The sequence below is a fragment of the Monodon monoceros genome, unplaced genomic scaffold (assembly GCF_005190385.1).
Source record: "Monodon monoceros isolate NGI ecotype Baffin Bay Population unplaced genomic scaffold, NGI_Narwhal_1 Super_Scaffold_3, whole genome shotgun sequence".
Lineage (NCBI taxonomy): Eukaryota > Metazoa > Chordata > Mammalia > Artiodactyla > Monodontidae > Monodon > Monodon monoceros.
Genome location: NW_021703780.1, coordinates 75,592,566 through 75,616,292, shown reverse-complemented (window position 1 = coordinate 75,616,292; position 23,727 = coordinate 75,592,566). Strand labels below are relative to the sequence as shown.

The 23,727-nt window shown below is 41.3% G+C and overlaps 1 protein-coding gene across 16 annotated transcripts in view; it reads left to right on the top strand.

The window, feature by feature from the left end:
• The window catches only part of CADPS (calcium dependent secretion activator), a 479,603-nt gene that overhangs the window by 383,984 nt on the left and 71,892 nt on the right, over positions 1-23,727 (top strand). For 10 of the 16 annotated variants that reach the window (XM_029242794.1, XM_029242791.1, XM_029242780.1 and 7 more), the window contains 4 exons: positions 201-357; positions 1,183-1,324; positions 12,874-13,029; positions 17,029-17,176. In XM_029242794.1, the coding sequence (XP_029098627.1) occupies positions 201-357; positions 1,183-1,324; positions 12,874-13,029; positions 17,029-17,176 (603 nt within the window). Of the gene's footprint in view, positions 1-200; positions 358-1,182; positions 1,325-9,383; positions 9,531-12,873; positions 13,030-17,028; positions 17,177-23,727 lie in introns of all 16 variants that reach the window. The other 6 variants (XM_029242782.1, XM_029242788.1, XM_029242785.1 and 3 more) reach the window with 2 other exon arrangements.

Sequence of the window (23,727 nt, the reverse complement as noted above, 5' to 3'; positions counted from 1 at the left end):
GCTTGGAATCATGAAAAGCATTGCCTTGGGACACATAGAGGCCCAACTCTATCCAAAAAAGCTGTTCTCTTTACAATAAAATGACCAAACCCTGCTGGATGCACAGTGAATCTTGAACAGCCAGGCCTTGACTTCACATCTTAGGTCGGAGACAGAAGCTCATCGCCTCTTTTCTGTTGTTTCTCTGCCACATTTCAAAGGCCTTTGCGTGGTGGTCAGACTTGATGGTGGAACACGCCGAGACGTTCCTGTCACTCTTTGCAGTGGACATGGATGCAGCACTAGAGGTGCAGCCCCCAGACACATGGGACAGTTTTCCACTGTTTCAGCTGCTGAATGATTTTCTCCGGACCGATTGTATGTATCATCTTTGACTGTCTGACTTTCCTAAGTAGTGTGCAGTTAACAGATTGCTGAAACATCTTTATCCCAGGCAGACTACAGGTTGGACACAGCTCTTCATAGTTTTATGATTACTTAAAAAAAAAACAAAAAAACTTACAGCTGATGAAATTCCCTTTCTTCCAACAAGCATCCTGTTGCAGGGAAGCCCCCTGTTGACTAGGCAGAAGAACCCAAGAGCAGTGAGAAAGTGGTACCTGTGCCTGTGGGTTTTATTTGCTCTTGAACAAGCTAAATTGACCTCTACACATTTTGAATTTTTATCGAAAGATGCTTCCTAGATGAAAAACAATTTCCTGCTAAGTAACACCCCAAGCATTTCCAAGTATCTTACAGCAACACATAGCCATAAAATAGACCTTCCTTCCCAGGGAGAGTGATGACAGAAGAGAGGGGTACAGAATGTTCTTTCTTCCTGGTAACGTAAGGGGAAGAAAGGGAGCAGGTGCAAAGAAAACCTAAAAAAAAAAAGAAAAAAGTATCAATTGTTGCTTTTTTTGTTCTTTAAGGGAGCATTACTTTTTTCCCTTTTTAGAAGAGTGACACAAATGGGTAAAAGGTTTTTGAATTCCATTTTCCTTCCACGCAGATTGAAGCATGACGCCGCTCATATACTTTTTTCTTTTCTTCTTCTCCTCCTCTTCCTCTTTCTCCTTCTTCCTTCTGGCTGTTTTTTTAGAAGCGGTATATTTAATGTAGAAGACAGTCCTCTCTATGTGTACGTTGCATGCTGATGGAGCAACTGTGGATTCTTACCGAGCTTTTGCTTATCTGTTCTAGATAATTTGTGCAATGGAAAATTTCACAAACACCTGCAAGACCTGTTTGCCCCACTTGTGGTTAGATATGTGGATTTGATGGAGTCCTCAATTGCACAATCCATTCACAGGGGCTTTGAGCGGGAGTCATGGGAACCAGTCAAGTAAGGAAACCTCTTTTGATACCATCGGAGTTTGGGTGCAAATGGCTGCAGAGTCATACAGAAATGGATTAATGGTGTCTTATGGTTTTCATTGTTCACATGGATACACAGCACACACCATACTCCCAACTATGATGCTCATAGCCTCTTTGTCCAAGGAGGGGAGGGGGGAAGAGATTGGGAAATGTTTTATGAAATGGAATCTTTGGTTTATTGCACAAGATAAATAAGCAATACGGGATATAAACCTGGCTGTGATATTCGTACTGTGTATCTTACTCCAGTGGTTTTATCCCTAGGTATTGATGTTTCCCAAAGTGTGTTCCATAGGAGTCTAGGCAAGGGGTCAGCAAACTTTTTCTGTAAAAGGCCAGATAGTAAATATTTAGACTTTTCAAGCCAAATGATCTCTGTCAAGTCTCAACTCTACTGTGTAGCACAAAAGCCGCAACAGACAATAGGTAAATGATCAAGCGTGGCTGTGTTCCCCTAAAACTTTATTTACAAAAACAGGAAGCTGGCCTGTGGGCCAGAGTTTGTCATTTCCTGGTCTAGGCTTTTGAGACTCTCCTCAAGAAAAGGACTCTGTGGACAGATATATTTAGGAAGCTCTGTGTATCCGCTCATCTACCCCACGCCCTTGTCTCCTGGAGAGCCTCAAAGTACACCAGCATATTTCAAAACTCTAAGAATATAGTCATACAGAAGCTTGTTTAACTGTGCTCAATCCAGAGTTCCCTAGATGTATTTGACCACACTACTTTTTTTTTTTTTGATGGGATATCTATCCTGTAGGACCAATTACAGGAAATCCTATAGGTCGTGAATTCGACAATTTCCATTATTGCTTGGCAAATAAACCCTATCTGAAATGTGTGGCAGATTTGGTGCCACCTCCATTCCCTAGCAAGGAGGAGGACTATCGCTCAAGGCTGCCAGAGGGTCAGTCTCAGACTCGCCTTTCTGGAGAAGTGGAGAACTCCTAGGCAGAGAGAATTTTCTGCTATAGTTTGAAAATCTCCAATAAAGCCTGATAGTAGTTTTGCTCTGTTAGATTCCCTTTTTCCTGTAGGAAAAGCATTTTGTTCTTTCTGGTCCTTTACATATGTGGAATGTGGCAAGCAGCATGGAGCAAAGGGGGGCATGCACGGCACACTGCCAGGCACTTCCAGAACAAATATTCAAAAGCCTTTTCTCAATTTGGAAGCCTTAACTTGTGCCCTGTCTTCAAGCAGTTTTCTGAATTGAGACCCTCCTTCTAATATTACACTGAATAAAATTCTGACTCATAAAGAAATCAAAGCAAAATAACTTTTTCAGTCCATCCCCCTTTCCACATCTGAGCCACAAGAGAAGTTTCTTGACTTGCCCTACTGAGCAGGTTAATAGGCAGTAGCTCTTCATTTGTAAGTACCAAGATATCTAAATTTTAGCTTGTAATTCTCAGGTTTATAACAGTCTCTTAATATGGCCCTGCTGACTTCCAGCTCATGAGAATAGAACCGGGACCCTTGATAAAGCATGAATGAGTGATTGTATTTTTTTTAAATGCTCACTCGAATCAAGACAGTTGTCCTGTGCAGAACAGCTGTGAAAAAGGAAAAGGTTAAAATGAGTAATATTCACATTTTGCAAGTAGCAGTGGTCTTGAAGTAGCATTTACTCACTTGGGTTTAAATGTGGAGGCTACTACCCCCAACACACGCAGGAGGAAATGATGGGTATCCTTCCCTGTTTCTTAAGGAGCCCTGGAGGTAGGGGCCTTGTTCTCCAGTTTCTCGCCAGAAGGCAAGGGCTTAAACCTCCCTAACTGTCTTCTCATCTGTAAAACTAATTTTTAAAAACGTCTCTCTGCTCAGTGTCTGAGAATTGTCATGAAGCTCTGTGATAATGTCACTGAAGTCATTTTATAACCTGTTAAATTCCTTAGAAACCAAGCTAATGACTGCTATCCCTTCTGAACCGTAACGTATACCTGATCAGTCAGAAGTAAAGGTAGACTTGAAATCGTTTTCACAATTGGAAGTCTTAGTCTGGGAATGTTTTCTCAGGGTTTTTTTATGGAGTGAAAAAAAAAGTAAAGTGTGAACTCTCGGATCAGTAATTTAAAGATCGGGAGATTAGCAAAGGATTGATCATTCGTGACTAACAACCTGAGAATATTTTATAGGGCTGTGTTTTGTTTCTTAAGTCGATTTTGGCTGTCCAAAACGGTGCTGTAGGCTCGTGAATATGACTGTGGTTTGTTTAATTCATACTAAATAGTACGTGCTTTTCAGAGCAGGTGGAGGTATTGGAAAATGACAACTAAAACATAAGCTAAATTAAAATTGTTTGAAATCACCTACATTTTATTAGCTGATTTCAAAACAGAATGTGGATGCCATGGGACAGATTTGCAGAATGGCCAGCACAAAATGAAGGGTATGAAAAAATTGGGAACACACTTATGTGATCGGAAGGAATAAATCTCTCTGCTTCTTACTATGCCAAGAGAAAGTATGAGCTTCTACCTGACCCCTAGATAGAGGGTTGATAAAGAAGCAGAGGTTCTTTTTTTCTTCCAAGTAAAGAATGATCTTTTGGGGATATTTTTTCACCAAGTTCACTCAAAAATAAGAAGCTGACTTAGATAAATAGATTGTTTGCTCAGTCTTCTCTAATTTTGACACATGATCCCACAGTGTACACACACACACACGCACACACACACACACACACACACACGTGCCCCCAACAGCCCTTCTCTCCAACAATTCTTATACTTGAATAGTTCTGTTCTTCTGCTTTTCAAAAGTCATGATTATAGGTACCTGATTATAGGTAAAATGACTGAGAAATGCATTGCAAAGCTTACTTCAAGAAAAACTAGTACAGTTGACCCTTGAACAACACTGGTTTGAATGGCACAGGTCCACTGATATGTGGATTTTTTTTCAGTAGTAAATAATGACAGTCCTACATGGTTAGAGATTGGTTGAATCTACAGATAACAGAACTGAAGATAAGGAGGAACCACAGATACAAGGGATAATATAAAGTTATATGTGAATTTTTAACTGTGCAGGGGTCAGTGCCCCTAAGCCCCGTGTTGTTCCAGAGTTAACAAAATATTTCAAATGTTAAAGAAAAACAGAACTCTGACAAGGAAATGCTACCAATATATCGAAGTAGCTAAAAGCAGATTTTAAATATTCTGTATTGTTCAGATCTTCTTATTTCAAAATATAGTCCTATGAAAGAAACTAGAGATATCATCATCATTTCGGTTTGATACAACTGAAGTTATTTGATAGAAAGGGTAAAATGTGGGTCCTTATTGCTTATTTCTCTAGAAGGGTGGCCTTCCATCTCTGAGGAGAGAAAAGGGAAGCTGCATCTCTGTTTCTGTTCAGCCAGATCGTGATGGTCATGATTTGACTCTCTAGGCATTGGTGGAAAATGTCATCCCGTAGCTTCTAACCACAGCTGAAGATAGTCAGCCTCTCGAGGGCAAACCCAGGCTGGACCCCATGGCCTCCTCCGGGGGTCCATGAGGACACGTCATAGCGCCACCACCCACAGCTGGGCAGGTTGTTCAGAACCCTCCCAGCAGCCCTGAATGTGAGCTTTTGGTCCTACCTAAGAGACGGACCACACTTCTACCAGCTCTTTAGAGTTGGTTTGTTGCTCATCTAGTCATCCTGACCTTCTATGTGGAAGAAAACTTAGAAAGCGTCTAATCCAAAGCTTGCCAAGTCTAGAAACCCCTCTGCACTACTCTTTCCTTGACAGCTTGTCTCTTAGTCTCTACTTAAACACTTCCAGGCGCAAGGAATCCACGCTTCACTGTTGCCCATTTCAGGTCAGGATGATTCTGAATTATAGAACTAAAAACACTGCTTCTTGATATATGCACACTGAAAACCTTGGGTTTCTCATTTCTCAAAGTGCACTTTCTCTCTCTCTGCCCGAGACAGACATGTGAAAAGTATTTTCGAAACAACGTCTTTTCCCAGATTCTCAAAGCTGTCAATATCTTAATGATAATAAAATGTCAGACCAAGGAAACTTTAGCAATACAGTGGGTGGCCTGGTATGAAATAGACGAGTATTAGACAAGGAGTCAGAATTCTTAACTCTGCCAGTAATTTGCTGAGTGACCTTGGGCAAGTCAGGTGACCTTCCTGAGCCTCAGTAGCCTCCTTTGTAAAACAGGAACTTTGAATACCCAAGACTTTCCAATACTAACATCCTAGGAAATGTGATTTTCTGTATTCACTTCATATATGCATTTAATCAGCACTGCCTCCCTAACACCTAGAGCAAGGCCTGGGACGGGTGTTCAATAAATATTTATTGATTAGCTGACATTTATTAAGAAACCCATACAGGCTGAAAATTGTAAGAGTACCACAGGAAAACTATGGGGAGAAGGAAGCAAAAGATACAATCCCCTGATCGGGGATTTCAGTCTGGTTGGGTCTGCGCAACATGCACACAAGAAAAATGACTTCAAATATTTACCAGTGTACAAAGAACATAAGGAAGAGTTATGAGAGCATAAGTAGAAGGGAATGAACCTCCACTGAGGAGTCATAAAGGACGTAGCTTGGAGAGTATTTCAGAAGGGGTAGGGATGTTGGGAGAGAACATGAGCAAAAGTAAAATTGGGGGGGAAAGTAGGGTAGGCAGTAGAAACAGTGAATGTTTGGTTTGGGCCAGCATGGATTATAAAGGAGACAAGCTATAAGGTTGGAGAGATGGTTGGGAGGTTCTAAAATCCCGTGAAGTTTAGAACTTTGTCCACTAGGTCACGCATTCTGAACAGGAGACTTACAGCTCCCAAAGATGGTGGTAATTGGTTCTTGGGGGTGGGGGGCAGCGGAGGAGGGTGTGCAACAAAAAAAATCTTCCTCTTGTTGTGTATATGTATAAAGCACAGGTCTATATACAGTACATAAGCAGATATACAGTATATTGGTGGTATTAAAGTTTCATGGGGAAGGCAGTTGGGGGATCTGGTGGTGGTAGGAAATAAAAGCTTGAGAAACACCCCTCTAAACTCTAGAAAGATATCAAAGAGTGCCCCATGCCCCTAAGTAGGGATTAGACCTAAGAGTAAGCCAGGAAAGAGGTTTTAGTGTTCAGAGCACCAAGAGAAGACAAGATGTGCCACATACATTCATGCAACAAAAGGCTCATAAAGTGGAAGGCATTCTGTGTCTTAAATCTAGCCCCATCCATAAATCCGAAGCAGAAGACTTTGAGAAAAGACCCAACCATGTCCTCTCTGCACAGAGACCCAACCTTAGTAGAATTAATCCTGGAAGGAATGACTCTGACATCCGTAGAAATGATGAGACATGCACACATTTGTACCTTTCATCTATGTGAGAGAGAGAGCAGATGAGAATTTTTTAATCCAGTGCTCCAGGGATGGGTCCTTTGATATGAATGGGAGCTACCCTTTTTCAGCAGCCCCCAAAATGAATGAGTCTAATTTTTAACATGTATCCATTGTTAGGATTGCAATTTACACTTCTTACGCTATCCAGAGATATCCACTTATGATTTTCACAGATACACATGCTGGACTTGTTTTTAGGTAGTTGTTAAAGGACCCTCTAAAGTAATAATTTGTTATATCCATCAGCAGCTTCAGGAGTGCTACCGGAAAATTCCCCCTTTTTACATATAATGCTTGGAATTGTCTCTCTGGTTATTAATATGTTATTAATAGCCAAATGATTTATTAATAACATTAGTAATACACTATATTATTTTGCTAAGAGCAGAAATATCAAGCATGTTTCTTCAGCCTTTTAAAAGTAGATCATGATGCTATGTCACAGGAAGGAAATGTTTCTATGAGTGCAGTGCAGCCGTCCAGCCAAAATGTCATATTTTACAAATACAATATGTTTTGATTAATATAAGTACTTTTTTTAAGTTTTGATGTTTAAAACGAAGCTCATTCCTAATTTGGGTGCCCACCAACCGCTAATATGTTTAAAGTTGCTTTTGCATACATTTGTATGTTATTCATTCCTAGCTACTTTTAATTCACTCAGAATTGACGTTTTAACTTTCCAGGCTGCCATCTCGAAAGATCTCCTAATTCCTTGATCAATATTCAGTGTGTGTATCATTTAATGATCACATTTGCTTATATAGGCTTACACATGTCTCAGTGGAAATCGCCAACGGTTTTGTTCCATAGCAGTGTTTAAGACTGAGAACCACCAGGGACTGAATTCAAAGGCAGATTCCCCAGTTAAACAGAGAAACAGGGAAGGAAAAGTTCCATTTTCCCTTCCACTTAATAGTCAGCTTTAGCTAATCTTCTCTTGAGTGTTCCCACGAGAGCGCCCTTTCCTCCCAAGTAGGGAAGTGTAATTGGCTTTCCCCAACTGTGAAGTGTAAAGGATGAACCTGTGAGACACCTGTTTCCCTTAAGGAAGAGAATGTCAGGTTGGCAATTTTGCATTCTAGGTTTTTCCATCCACCAGCCGGGGCTATATTCCCATCATGAAAGGGCAGCTCATTTCTAGAGAGAGACAGGTGTCCAGACTATTTCTAGAGTCCAAATTTCAGGTGTATCAGGAGACTTGCCCCCCTGAGCAAGCCCAGAGGCAGCTCCAGCCTTTGCAAGAGCTGTGTTAGTCAAATACAGCTTGCCCGGGGCAGAGCTGCTTTGGCAAAACTTGCTCTTCTGCAAGATCCAAAAAGAAAACCTCTACTTCTTTGCCAAAATGCTGTCAACTCCACTTAAACAGGAAGGCTCCTCTCAGATGCAGAGTTAGGCTGGGCTCCACTGTGCCAGTGACTTTGGCTGGATGGAACACCCTTGAAATGCCACTACAGAATCACGAGGTGCCAGCTGGTTGAGCAGTATATGACACAGTCCCTCCAAAGAGATGTGGTTGATGCTCTCTGAGGTTTTTGTTTTGCTTTATTTTCTCTTTACCCATAAAGCCATCCATCTCTCTTTCATCACATCAGTTGATCGATCTTTGTTCAAAAAACAAAACCTGATACGAGGTCACAATCTTTAACTGTTTATAATTTTTAACTTACATTTTAACTTTTTACAGAAAATACAAAACTTGATTAATATTCACAAGCTGAACACATCCATGTAACAATCCCACAGATCAAGAAACAGAACATCACCATCACCCCCCAGAAGCCCTTGTCACCCTTTCTCACAGTCTCTATCTCACTTTCAAGGGTAATTACTTGTAACAGAAGGCCTCATTTTAAATCCACTTGTGGTCAAAGAATTCACTATATGAGCTGAAGTTGGGATTCTTTCCTTTTCCTTTTTTTGAGTGTAAACCTTTCTCCACTTTAATTGGACTTAGTTCGGGAGGGGATGTTTCCATTTTCTTTAAGTGTTCTATAAAATTATGCAAAGCTATTCATTCTTTTTGATACAATTCCTTCATCTTCGCCATCAACTCTGATGCTCCATTGCACGTACACCTGTCTTCAGAAGTAGCGGTTGGAAAGAATTCCATTTCTGTCCATTACCATTATGTATACGTTCAATTGGGTAAATTTCTGCTACACCTCGTATCTACTCTCTGACTTAAGAAATGTGCCTCCATCAAAACTAATTTGTAAATAAAAAAAAAAATCAAAGTGTTCCACCCTTTCTATTAGTCCCAGCTACTTCACTGCAGCCCTAGCCACAGCAACGCCAAGAATTCCATGAACTTCAAGTTCTTTGTATGAGACAAGGTCTAGACCCTTGTGGCAGTGGATTTGGAAACTGAAGGCCCCTCACAAAGGCATTGAAATTACATGATCATTGTATACAGGTGTCCATGAGTGTCCACGCTTTTCAGTCGCTCTGTGGTTAATTTTTTTTTTCCATTAACTTTTATCATTTCTCTCTGAACACTGAGCCACACCACAGCTCCCCATCCGTAAGCTGCTTTCTGAAACGTGTCGCTTAAGTTTTCGTTGTCTTGCTGTGGACTTAGCCAATTTATTTACAACTGTTGTGTGCTTCTGCCACATCTGCATTGTCACTGTGATGGTATTTTTTTCTTTCTGTCTGTTTCTTCCACAGGAGTTTAACCAGTAATCTACCCAATGTGAACCTACCCAATGTGAACCTTCCCAAAGTACCAAACCTACCAGTTAACATCCCTCTAGGCATCCCACAAATGCCTACTTTTTCGGCACCGTCATGGATGGCTGCTATATATGATTCTGAGTGTGTATTCAGTTCACATTAGATCTAATTTAAATTTAAGTGATCTTGGCATGGATATGTATTGTTTATTTCTATACATCCTATATAACGGAGATGGAGATGGATAATTAGACATATTTTGCTGATCATACAGAGACAATATTGTTTATTTCTGGCATGCAGCGTGTTTGTAAGACGTTTGCTATATATACAGCACTCACAAATTGTCTTATGCCCACTGAACGTTTGAGGACTATGTTTCACTTCCTGAATTCCTTTGCAAAAGGCTTCTTCCCATATATTTTTTTATTTTATTTTTAATGCAGGTGACATGACTTTAGGAGTCAGTCATCCAAAAATAGTCCAGGAAACCTCTTTGCTGGGCCAGCCGGTCATTTCTGGCTTGATCCAAATCAAAGAGGAAAGCACACCTACCTAGAAGCTGGTTTGGGCTTTTTTTTTTTTTTTTTTTTCTCTTAATAAAAAATTCCTATAGACTGTTTAAACCATATTTCTGGTGTCAGCAAATGGCAGGATATAGTAACAGTATGTTCAGGGCTAAATGAAAATTTCTGAATGGATCAAGCCTTGGTAACATAAATGTTATGTAGAGGTACATTCCAAGGTCATAATACAATTTGGAGCATTGAGATCTAGGTAGCAAGGAGATGTCTAAATTTGCGAATGCACTGCAGTTAAATTTGGCGGCAGCCGTATCATCTGTGGTCTCAGTGTAGGGCCACTCTCGACACTCATCCATACAAATGCCAGCGATGCATGGGGTTTGTTTTCCTTGGAGGTCAGGTCACCCCTTTAAAGCCAGCAGTTTGGAGGGTGGAGGTTGAGAAGCCATTTCTTCTAGCTTAGGAAATGAATCCTCTCTCCTTCTTTCCTTCTCAAGTAGAAGATCCAGCACCCCGAAATCCTACCTCAGGGAAATTAAATTAGAACCACATGCATGATTTAATACGTGAAAGAAGGTTTAGCAATTCTATACCCTCCTTTGATCCTTTTCTTAGACCACAGCTAATTATAGGCCAGATAAGCTTTTTCTTGAAAGAATAAATTGGCACATTTTCAAAGGGAAGTGTTATTATCAAAGGAATAAAAAATGATCTGAAACTGGCAGTGATGTTTTGAAATCTCAAAATCACATTTGTCAAGATGGCCCTCCACGTTTTTATTTCTGCAGTAACCCAGGTAGAGAACAGAACTTGAAAATGACTGCTCTACTGGGCTTCTCCACAGCTACCTAATATTTTTCAAAACCCATATTTGCTCACAAGTTCACAATGAAATCGTCTGGTCAGTCTGATTTTCTTTTAAAGACAAATAAAAACCTCCAAAATTTGTATCTGGAAAAAAAACCTTCAAAAACAAGCCCATAAATCATATTCATGCTAAGATGACTATATGAAAAGTTAGATTAGGTAGTATCTGTTAAAAATTAACAAATAAATACCCAAAAGCTTCTCTTACCTCCTTCTGTGCATGCTCTGTGACATTGTTTTTGAAAAGATATGAATCAAGACATTGTAATAAAGCAGATAATGGTCTCCATTCAATTAATTAAGACATGAGTGGGAACACATTTTGGTAACTGCTCAACAATCAAAATAATCTTGGTGCTATTGCCTTAACATTAACAGTTTATCTTAAAAATAAAAAGAAAATATTCTTTTCCTCATGTCAAAACTTAATAATAAGCTCTTCAAAGAAAAAGAAAAAAAAAAACCCTAGAAGAATTTTTTGAAACTCTGAAACCAGATGGGTGTCAAAATGTTGTTGTAATAAATACCAATTATTGCATTCATATGTACTTAATGATTTAAAACATACAACCATGCAGTTCCAAAACGGGGTTTCGACTAGGCAAAGTTGGGGTTTCTTTTCCCAGGCATAGGACGGGATGGGGGGAAGGCTGAACTTTTACGGAGAAACAGTGCATTCCCCCACTTTTGAACAGTGCCTACGACCGTATCTGAAAAGAAGGCGTAGATTCTCAGTCACCCACCAGGAAATGCCTGATTCTATATCTTTTCAGTTTTCTCCTCTGCCACCTTTCATTTTAAGGACGTGTTTCCATGTTACCTGCCCCTTCGTGTCAGATACATCTACGTACTGACCTCAGACTGGTCTGTCCTTGAAAGCGTTACCCTGTTGGTCCAGGCCGTGGGCTCCCTCCCGGCATGTTGGGAGTCTTCTCCTACCCCCATCCCCCTGCAGTAGCTGTGTATGCCTTTATGCACTAGCTATGTTTCTCTCTCTGAAGCATTAATTCAATGCAGCTGGCATCTGTCACAATAGAAACACCCACTCTCATCTGTTTCTATAGACGATGTCAGAACAAGTGGTAATGCATGGTATGTTGGACGTTTTATAAATTGCCGTGTTAGCATTAGTGGTATGCGAGGAAGGGGGTGGGAGGTGGCCACCCCACAGAGCTGCCGATGGGATTCTTACAAAAGAGAAAGCCAGCCAGGGAAGGGCAAGAGGGTGAGAGGTGGAACATTTCCTGTACGTGGGCTTTCCGTCGATGCCCCAGGTAAAAGTTTCTTAGACATCATTGTACAGAAAGGAATCAAGACCAATTTCTCCATCTGTACAGAGGACTGGGTAAGATGGTGCAACGGTACAAGAGCTCAGGTTTTGAGCCCTAAAGCTTTGCAAATATCCCTTGTCCACTCACCTCCCCCCACAACCCACCTTGTCCTGGGGCTGCCTATGCAACGGGCTGGTCCGTGCAAATTGGACTGATAACCAAACTGAACGAGAATCTTGGATTCAAGGTATCCAGGTGGACTCGGCTTGACGTGAGTCACCCCAATTTCCTTCCAGCCCTTCAAGAGAGAAAGCGGGTCCTCGCTCACCACTTTGTTAGCACTGTCCTTTTACAAATGAAAGTCTTGTGCAGTATCCAAGAGGTCTCCGCTCCGGAGGGCAGCCGGGGAAATGCATGAAACCCTGAATTCTAATAACTGCATGTTGCCATGTAGTTATTATCCGTTGAGACCTACTTCTCCCTCTGGTTCGTGGCCTTCATCTGAATCATCACATGTGTTAATGTGGTTATTAAAAGAAGGCTGATTTTTACCATACCTTGTTCTAGTTATGGGGCAGCACCTTCCTCAGACTTCTCACTGGTCTGGAATAATTGGCCGAACAAAGCCCACGATGTCAGGTATGGTAAAACTCAAAATCTGCCGGTGGAGATCGCCCCCACCTCCACCGCCAACATGCGTCGTTTTGTATGTTGAAACCACTGTTTGCCTTAAGCCTTCTAGCCCCCAACTGTTCTTGTGTCGGCTTTTGCAGAACCCTAGGCCAGTGGGTGACCCTTGTTTTCAAATTTTTATCCTGCCAGTAACGGATCAGGCACTTCCGAAGATCTGTTCTGGAAACTTGATGCCCTTCAGACCTTCATTCGGGACTTGCACTGGCCTGAAGAAGAGTTTGGAAAGCACCTGGAACAACGGCTAAAGCTGATGGCAAGTGACATGATTGAATCTTGTGTCAAAAGGTGAGCATAGGTGGCCGGACAGGTTTCCGCACCCCTTCCCCGCTGGGCACTGACTCGGGGGAAAGGTGAGGGTTCCCACTCTTACAATTGGCCGTAATTTGAAGTGTTTTGGAGAAGGTGATTGTTTGTCAAAGTCAGCTGGAGTGGTGACCACCTCACTGTAGCTTCTATTCACCTTCCCCACGTCTGTCCCAGACCCAGCAAAAGATGGCACAGAATATGGCTGCCAGTTTTTTCATTTAGCTCCATGAGGAAAGTGTCCTTCTTGTCTCTGTATCCCCAATACCCGTAAGTGTCTGGCACAAAATATTTAGTTAATACATATTTGTTAAATATCTGAGTGTATGCATGGGTGGATAGCTGGCTGGAAGAAAGAGAAGCACCTGCGGTTCTAGAGCCAGCGTATTCAGTACAGGTAGCAGGCATCTCTTGACTTTCCAGCAATGTGGGCAGGACCTCCACGACATCATTCACTCTGTGTATATGAACTGAGCATGTACCATTTGCCAACCATGAGTTGTCTTGCCTAAAATCTAACTAGATAGCAACAAAGGGGCATGACACATTCAATGTGCATTTTGATTTCCTACACATGGCCTGGGTTGTCACCATGGCATATAGGATTGAGGTGGGAATGCTGCATCTGACCTTTCTAAGTAGACTTTCCTGAGAAAGAAGAAGAAAATGAGGACAGTCCACATCCACTCAACAAAAATTGTTGGGGCCTCTCCTGTATGCCAGGCGCAGTGCTAAGTTCTTGGCACACCAGGAAGGATGGGAGATCGCATCCCTTCCCTCATGGAGTATCTGTTTCTGAATATCAGAGGCAGAAATGAAATACATCTGATTTGACATCATTATCGTCACCCTGTCTATCCCCAGACACACATCCAAGTTCCCTTTCCAGTTCATAACGGTTCCATTATTTTTCCTCATATTCAAAAACGCCCGAAATCCCCCAAGCAGCACAGGCTACTCTGGATCTCCCGATGTTGTATAGTTTAGTTGATGGATCAGTTGTGTGTGATGGGGGCTGGGTTTGGCTGAGAGTGAACTGAGTTCATTATTTTGTATCTTGGAAGAAGAAAAGAGAAGTAATAGCATCAAAACTGGAAACCAAAAGGGCAAAAGACCTGCACAGCCCCAGGTAGGGGAGCATCTCGGCAGGAATTGGTAAAGGGCCACATGCTGTGGGGAATCTGGGCAGGTGTCCGATGGCACCTCTGGAAGCTTAAAATCCTGGTGATTCAGATGTTGTGTTTTGCTCTTTTCTTCCCAGTTTTAGAAGCAAAGGCAGGCCTATTTCTCAAACCAAAGGTCAAAATCTTTCCTTAGGGTTTTGAATTCCACCATTTCCTACCTGGTCCATATCAGTTTTAGGAAAAGTAAGCCTTTCCCTATTGCCAAACCATCCCACCAAAAACTTCTTGCAGGGCAGTTTCCCTGTGGTGAAAAGTTCTCCCTTCATCTGTACTAGCGACTACAACGCAGTAGAAAGAACCCTTACTAGCTTCTGATCTGTGTACGCAATCGTACAGAAAGACATGTATGCCCTTCTCTGAAAAGCCAGGCTTCTGAGTAGGGAGGAAGAAATAAGGAGATGCTGGGAGGAAAAGGGAAGACATAGGGATGTGAAAGGTCGATAGTGACTCTGTTTTCTCCCTTACCACATGCCTTGGTGTGCAGGGGCTTAGCTCCCTGACCAGGGATCGAACCCACCGTGCCCTCGGCAGTGAAAGCTCGGAGTCCTAACGATTGGACCACCAGGGAATTCCCCTGACCACGTGTCTTTATGGATCAGCCACCTCCAAGAGTGTGAGCTACTGAAAGGCAGGGAGTGTATCTCGTTCATTTTGAATTCCTCTCCCTTCCCGGGCCCCCGCCTCATGCCTGGCACATAGTGGCTGTTAAGTAACCTTTTGTGAACAGAATTTGGTCAGCTGCACATGTACACCTGGCACTGGACACATAAATACCCCCATGTCCCTTTCAGTTGAGGCCCCAGATAAAAGCAGATCAGGCCAAACATAGGGGCAAATGTCATTCCCAAACCTCCAGATTCAGAAGGTAAAATGTGAAGAAGTCCTTGGATGTTGTAAGACATAGAATCTACATTAGTAGAGCCTGGAACATTTGCTTTCCTCTTTGGGACAGAGTAAAAGGGCCTTGTTCTAGAAGGGCAAGGACATTATTGCATAGATGTAAATATGCAATGCCCAAAAGTCAACCAGGCACTCATTTCCAAGTTTCTCAGCAATTGAAATCATTCATTTGATGGACTTGATGGTGCCGCTGGTCTAGTCTGTGTCAGGTCCTGCGCTCCACACAAAATAAGGCACCCTAACTGCCCTCAGAGAGTCAGTGGATTAAGTGACCTCTCCATTCTTGGCTTTTCCTTCCCATGGAGGCCTATCAGTCATATTAATTTTGCATTCAGCTTCCTCTTTTCACAGCCGCACACTCCAAGGGCTATGAACAGCTCTCCTGTGAAAACAGAAGACGATTGCTTCATTGTAAGGGAGTGATTTAGCATTTCCATTTCTCAAACTGGGCCGGAACTGGCACACAAACCTCAGAAGATCAGCACAGGGACCTGTCCAAGTCAGGCCCCATCAGGCCCCCTTTTCACAAAACCAGAAAGTGATGTATTTTCAACGTAGCTTAAAATGATCATCATGATTAGAAAGCTTCTTCAGTGCACCGAGTCTTTGGAAGCCAAGATCATTTATCTTTAACATGATCATATAATATATAGGAGTGTTTTAAGAGGTTTTTTTTTTTTTAAGTTTTTTTTTTTTAAGAACTGGGCTTCCAACCTTAGAAATTATACTTGGCTTCCCTGCCTGCACCCAGGGTGTGTTAGCAAGCTGGCATCCTTTCCTGAGCTAACTAGCTGTGTGGTCCTCCCTATGCACTGTTAGAAAACTGCTACAAATACCTCTTAAAGCAGTGCTTTCCTGGTGGCTGCATGATCTCCAGAACTTGACTGTGAACAATGCTGAAAAGATGCCCTGGTCGAAAGGAGCTTTAATAAAACCACTTACTAACCAGGTACTTTTCTTTAAAGACATGTCATGACGTGACCCACTTCTTTGAAACCTTTTAAAATCTAACTGGTCCCCTTTACAATGCTGATATCAAGGATTAAATCTTACCCCTGTATTACCAGCTGTCCATGTCGGACTAGGGTTTTCCTGTGTGCAGTTAGCACATTGATGGGATCATAATTTGGCCTGTGTCAAAATTATGTCACCTTACGTTTCCACCGTTGTACGATTCTTGAAATGGTAAGTATATTATGATATTTTTACTTATAAAAATAACATGTTCTTATTACAAAATAATACATTGACATTGCAAAAACACACAAACAAACATAGTGGAAGCCCCCTGGGACCACTCCTCCTAATTTCACTCTCCTCCCCGAAGGGAGCCATCTTATTTTTGTAGTCTTTAAAGCAATATAATAAGCTTGTTGGATTTTTTTTTTTTTACGTCACTCTCTTTCAAAACCAGAAAGGAAAAAAAAAAAAAAACAAAACAAAACAATAAGTGTAATTTAAGATATTTCCCCCCATGAAGTTTTTGAAGTTTAGAAGCTGTTTTTTGGGGAGGGGTTTTGCTGTTTTTTTAATGAAGTGATTCAAGGTAGTCGGTTGCCAATATGAGAGAACTTATATATGCTATAATGCTATAATTGGGTTTTTGTTCATTCTCGTGCAATTAGGGTTCTCCATAGCATGTCAACTATAGACAGAAATACGCCAAGCTACAGGTGTTCCATGAACTGCAGAGAAAGGAAGGGTTTACATGGCTGTCTCTGTGAATAGGCCTTCCTTAGCTGGGAGAGTCATTTTCAAAAGAACACATGTGAAGTCATTGTCGAGTGAAACTGATTACAGACTTCAATTTTCTTTTTCACTGACCTCTCGGAAAATGTCTCCTCCACCTGCTGCCATCTGGATGCTGAATTGGTCTTTTCCTACTTTGTTTTAATAGAACCAGGATTGCATTTGAAGTTAAGCTGCAAAAAACCAGTCGATCAACAGATTTTCGAGTCCCACAGTCAATATGCACCATGTTTAATGTTATGGTTGATGCCAAAGCTCAATCAACAAAACTTTGCAGCATGGAAATGGGCCAAGAGGTAAAAAAAAAAAAAGAAAAATTACGGATTTTCCACCCCTCCATTGATCATGTAGAAGAAAACTTCACAAATTCCTTCCATCTACACTAGTCTGCTAGTTTCAGAAATATACTCTAACATTTGTGGATTAAGCCACAGATGAATGTTTGGTATCTATTTGTTAAGTAAATTTCTAAGGCATGTGCTGATGACTATGCCAGTCACTTGGAAGTGATTCTTGGCTGGGGTTGGGGTGACCGTAAAGTTCCCTTAAGTCAGATGAAGTTTGATGACCTTATTTATTAGGCTGGCATCTCCAACAGATCTGTTGGCCAGAATGCAAGTCATTTTCACACTGGAAGTGCATTTTATCACTTTGAACATCTGGACAGCAGGAGAGAGCTCTTCCTAGTATCGTGCAACTTCCAGGATGTATAATGTTAGATCACCCTGCTACTCAGTCCCCAGCCAGCAGGCTTTGAATTTCCAAGAAATCGCAGGCTTTCCATTTTCCTTAGATTGAGTTGATTGTGAATCTTCCCTGACCAAAAGTTTAGTCCTTTGCTAAGTTTCCAATTCCAAAGTGGTATTTAAAATGTAAAGGAGAAAGAAACAGCAACTTGGGCTTGATTAAAGACTATCATGATCATTTTTCTCCGATGGCCTTAAGCCAGCTAGATATTCATATACCAATTTAGAATTAATTCAGAAACATTTCTGGCAACTCTCATGTTGTTGCCAATTGGCATAAATTGCTCCTAAATCAGATCTTACGATACCAGCCTTATATGCTCAGAATTTTTACTAAATTATATTTGCTCCTTATTCGTTATTTATTTTCTCTCTCGGCACCTTCCATTTTTAAATGTGGGTTGGTGGTATTCTCTTCCTGGCAAGGTCATCTCTAACCTTCTTTGCCCTCCAAATCAGCTTCCTCAACCATCCCTGTTAGCTGCTGCCCCTGACGGATTTTCTCTTTGGGTACCTTGCCCCAGGGGCTGTGTTCTAAGCCCTGGGGTCAAATGCAAGGTGCCGGTGGTTCTCTTTCCTGGCTCCATTTGCTGCATGAGAATGATCTAGAGCTGTAGTTCTCAAATTTCAGGGTCTATCAGACTTATCCAGAGAGCTTCTTAAAACCCAGATTGTTGGGTCCCACCCCTCGAGTTTCTGATAGGTCTGGGGTGTGGTCCAAGAATTTGCATTTCTGACGAATCCCCAGTGATGCTGGTGCCCCTGGCTGGTCTGGAGACCACATTTTGAGAACCACTGGCCTGGAGCCCCAGTATCCAAAAAGAGTTAAGGAGAAGAGCTGAGGTACAAAGGACAGCCTCCTGAGGAAGGCTTGGGTTGGGTGTCTATAGACCCTGGGTCTCTTGCCCTGGCTGTGCTGCAGACTGGACCTGATCAAGTCACTCGGCCTCTTCAAACCTCAGTTTCCTCATCTGTAAAATGATGGCACTATTCTAGTTTCACTCAGGCTGTTTTTAGCTGTAGACCCAATTCTTCAAACCTTACCAAGAAGGCCAGCATATGAAATGAATAAAATTAGAGCTGTTCTGAAATGGGGGGCAGGAATTCAAGGAAGAGGGGGCCCAGAGCCCAAGCTACCATATTCCTCTTCACACTGCCCCCCAGGCACCCCCCCCACACTTCTCTGGGGGACTCGGAACAATCTCGTAGGCTTCACAGAGCCCACTGTAAAAACCCTGTTTTTAGTGATCTCTAAAGTTCATTAAAATCCCTTTGAATTCAAACTTTTCGGGGTCCCATCCCTTTAAAATTTTTTTCCCTTTGAGCTTCCTTTTTAAAAACTGAGATAGAATTCACATACCATAAAATTCACCCTTTTAAAAAGTATGATTCCGTCATTTTTAGTATATTCACAGAGTTGTGTAACCGTCACCACAGTCGGTTGTAGGACATTTTCATCACCCTGAAAAGAAACTCAGACCTATTAATAATAATTCCCCAACCCTCCCTCCCTAGCCCTAGGTAACCACCACTCTTCTAGCTGTCTCTGAGGATTTGCCTATGCTAAGTATTTCATATCAATGGAATCTCATGTGTAGCCTTTGGTGTCTGGTTTCCTTCACATGGCATAATGTTTTCAAGATTCATCCATGTTGTTGTGTGTATTAGCACTTCCTTTTTATAGCTAACTGGTATTCTATTACGTGGATATACTACATTTTGTTTATCACTTCATCAGTTGATGGACATGTGAGTTTCTTCTACTTTTTAGCTGCCTTGAACATTCCTGTACAAGTGTTCATGTGGACCTAAGAGTGCAATTGGATATATACCTAAGAGTGAAATTATCGGGTCATATGGTAACTCTGTGTTCAACTTTTGAGGAACAGCCAAACTTTTTTGCGAAGTGGCTGCACCATTCTACGTTCCCATCAGCAATGTGGGAGAAATCCTATTTCTCCACAGCTTAGCCAAAGCTTCTTATTATCTGTCTTTTTTGGTATCACCATCCTAGTGTGTGTAAAATGGTATCTCATTATGGTTTTGAATTGCAGTGATATTGGCCATCTTTTCATGGGTTTATTGACCACTTGTATGTCTTTGAACAAATGTCTATTCATTCATATCTTTTGCTCATTTTTAAAATTGGATTGTTCTTTGTTGTTTAGTTATAAGGGTTCTTTATATATTTTGGATACTAGACCATTATCATATGTATGATTTGCACCTATCTTCTTGCCTTCTGTGGGTTGGTTTTTGTTTTTCACCTTCTTGGTAGTATTCTTTAAAGCATAAAAGTTTTTTGGGTTTTTTTGTTTGTTTGTGTTTTTTTTTTTGCGGTACGCGGGCCTCTCACTGTTGTGGCCTCTCCCGTTGCGGAGCACAGGCTTCGGACGCGCAGGCTCAGTGGCCATGGCTCACGGGCCCAGCCGCTCCATGGCATGTGGGATCTTCCTGGACTGGGGCACGAACCCGTGTCCCCTGCATCGGCAGGCGGACTCTCAACCACTGCACCACCAGGGAAGCCCATAAAAGTTTTTTAAAGTTTTATGGAGTCCAATTTATCTGTTTCTCCTCACAGTTGCTTGAGATGTCCATTTTCACCGAGTTTCACAAGGATGACACCATTCGGGGTAGGGAAGCGTTGTTAAACAGGGATTGGCCTCCTTTCCCCTTGGCGACTTTTACAGTCCCTCTTCAGATTGACTCAATGGTGGCCGCAATTATAGAACTCCTACATGCCTGGACAGATGGCTAAACAGTCTCTTCAAACAAGCTTAGGCACTCTGATCTTTTCTTTTTGAACTGGAGTTTGGGGAGAGTAATAGGAGTTGGGTGAAGGAGTGGAGAGGGGGGGTTGTCAGAAACCCTACTGAAAATCTGATGAAGTGTATGAGGCCATTTCCCAGAAAAAAAAAAAAAAAAAAAAATATATATATATATATACTTTCATACAGTTTCACTATACAATCTCTTATCAGGCCAAACTATAGACCGTGGTTGGAGATATATACTAAGAAATAACAAGTTGATTTTGTCACAGTGGACCCTGTCTCTCACCTTTACCACTGATTACTTCTGTGCTAGAGTAGAATGCCCTTGGCTTAATCTTGAAGTCTTGGTTTTCTAGACTAACTTGTCCAGTGGCTTAATAACTACATCACATGGACTCTACCCCTTAGCTACCAAACTATGTGACCTCGAGCAAGTCACTCTCATAACCTTGCTGTCGTTTGTCAAATGAGAGATAATAGCATGTAACACACACCCTTTGAGAGGCATGCAGCTTGTCAAAATTGGGGATAAAGCTTCCTAATTTCTGGATGTAAAATTAGAAAGTTGTCTTGGATATTCCCAAATAGTAACATTTTTGAGGCTAAACTACTTCTTTCTGGACATTGTTCTATTTGATATAATAGAAAAGACTTCATGTATTTACCCCTAAATGATTCAAGGTGTTTTGTTGGGTTTTTTTGTTTTTTTTAATGAAAACAGTAACTGAGACTCATAAATGTTTCCCAGTTTCCCAGAACTAGTGCACAGACATCCAGGCTAAATGATCTTTGTTAAGGGCCCATCCAATACTGTATTCTAGTCTATGATTCTTATCCGAAGCCTGTCAGTTTCCCAAGCCATGCTAGAGAGACCTGCTATGCCATTTCTCCTTAACGTAACTGAATCAGAGACACCTAAGTGACCAGCTTGCGAGAAATGAGGCCTTTTCTGACCTTAGAATGCCAAGTGACTGAACAGTGAGAATGAAGCCAGACATCATTGTCTGTAAATATATACTTCCTTGAAGGACCTTGCTCTGTGGCTGTGACCTTGACTAGAACTTTATCGGGAAGTCTCATGCAAATGGTCTCTCAATTTTTCTCACTTTGTAGAATGGAGATGTTCATCTCCAAAGTAAAGCTGAATTGTTAAAGTGAGATTGGCCAAGGGTGGCTGGAAACATCATGATATTGGGAGAAGTCCAGTGTTTTTATGTAGTTTTCATTTTGTGAATATTGGATAGTAAACTCATATTACAGATCTAGTTACTAATACCTGCTTCCACCTGGATTCCAACTCCCTTCAGGTATTTTGGACTAGATACCAACCAGGTGATACAATATTCTCCAATTTTAAGATCACTTCCTGAATTTCATCACTGGGATGAAGTCTCATTTAAAGGCAGCTGTTGAAACATTTGTTAACCATACTTTTCCATCTTAAATATTTATTTTTTCATTAAAATTTGTGAAGCACCAATAGAGAGGAAATTATGTATTAAATAGTTTCTCACTTGGTCTAGTGTGTTTTCCTCTCACTTCCAAGGTCAGATGGTCTTAACAGAAAGACAACATACACACAATCTGTTCCATGACAAGGCAAAATGTGCAGCACAGGAAGTCAAGTGGAATAATTTTCACGAAGTGATTGTGAATTTGCTGCAACTTAGCTCATCAGAAACAAAAGTAAACTCTCCAAACTTTCCACACCGTTGAGATTAGTAGTTCCCTTGCCATCGTCATCGTCATGATCTAGTGCCCCAGAATATAACTTTAGGAATACTGTTGTTATTATTAGGGTCAAGTCGATCTAAGAAGGCCAACAGAGAGGACTGGAAAATGCAAAAACAGGAAGGATCCCTTTTTGTACCCATATTAGGATGCAGATAGAACTGGATAGTTCAACTGGCTGCAAAAAATTTTGTGACAAGATAGTTTAGTTAGGGGGATGGTAATTAAAAGATGCCCCAGTAGTATTTGTATCCCTTCATGGAGCTTCACATCTGCATGGAGCAGTGTATCTCCCAAGAAAGAGCAGAGTGAAGGCAAAGTACTTACTGTTTCTCCAGAAAAGCAAGTCAATCAAATAAGTCTCCGGAGAATCTGGTAAAAGGAATTCATGTATTTTGTAATTACTTGAATAGGAATGGGGACTGCTTTGATACGTACCCCTTTGCCACGTGATAAGCAGGGTAGATATTCCCCTGCCCTACTATATATCCCAAAGTAGGTTCTGTTTAATTCAAATTATAGTTTACATACGATCAAGTGTATCTATTTTACATGAGTTTAGAGAAATGTATACACACATGTAACCACCATGCTAATCAATTAGTAATTGTAGGAGTAATTCTGCCAGATAGCACTTATGGATCTCTAAACCATGTTTCCATGCGTAGTTTCATGACTTTGTTAGGTGAATATGATTTCTACACTCACAACAGGGATAATTCTAGCCCCATTGAGGAGATAAGGAAATAGACCAATAGAGATGAACATGCTCAAGTTTCCTCTAGAAGTAACAGACAGAATAGTCATAGCGAACACTTTGTTTTCATAAGTAGAAATTAAGAAAAGTGGAGAGGAGTGGAGGTCATAATATTCACCTGGAGAGAAGGGGAGAGACAGTGGGACTACCTGGAGAGTAGTGGGGACCATATTTGGCATGGGAATATTGAAGATAGGAAGAGGTTCCCATAAACCACCACGTCTCCCTATACTTTAGTTTGGATTCCTTAGAGAATGAGAAGGTTTGAGGTTCCCCCACTTCTGGAGAGAAAGCCTGTTTGTCTTTGGAGAAAGAATGACATTGTTAACTCTTCAGAAAAAGCCTCAGTCTTTCTTGGTGCAGAGTGATTGCTCTTGGCTTTGTTTGCCATTTCAGCCAAGTGTTTCGAGAGATTGTTTCTTTTCTCAATGATGTTCTTTGCTTGGTTAGAAGCTCCTCCTTTCATATTTCATATTATTTTGCCTGCAGCTAGCTTTTCGGAGTTAGTTAAACCTTGTAGTTAATTTAATACAGGTGGATCATTTCTAGCAATTCCAAAGAAAATCTAGCGGAGTGAGGCAGTCTCATGAGAAGGGAAAGTAAGCATGTGGTTCTGGATCTTATCTCAAGACCTAAAAATGAATTTGGAGCCCCATCAATACTCCTGAAATTCTTTTGCTCTGACATCTTTCTTTGTGTTTCTAGCACAGAATTCTGCAGGTAGTTTTTGCATTTACTTTGAGGTTTATCGCTCTGACTGGTAAATCCTTTCACAAAGCTAGCAGTAGAACCAACATGGGTCCTGATTTATCAGGACTACACAACATGGGCCATTCACT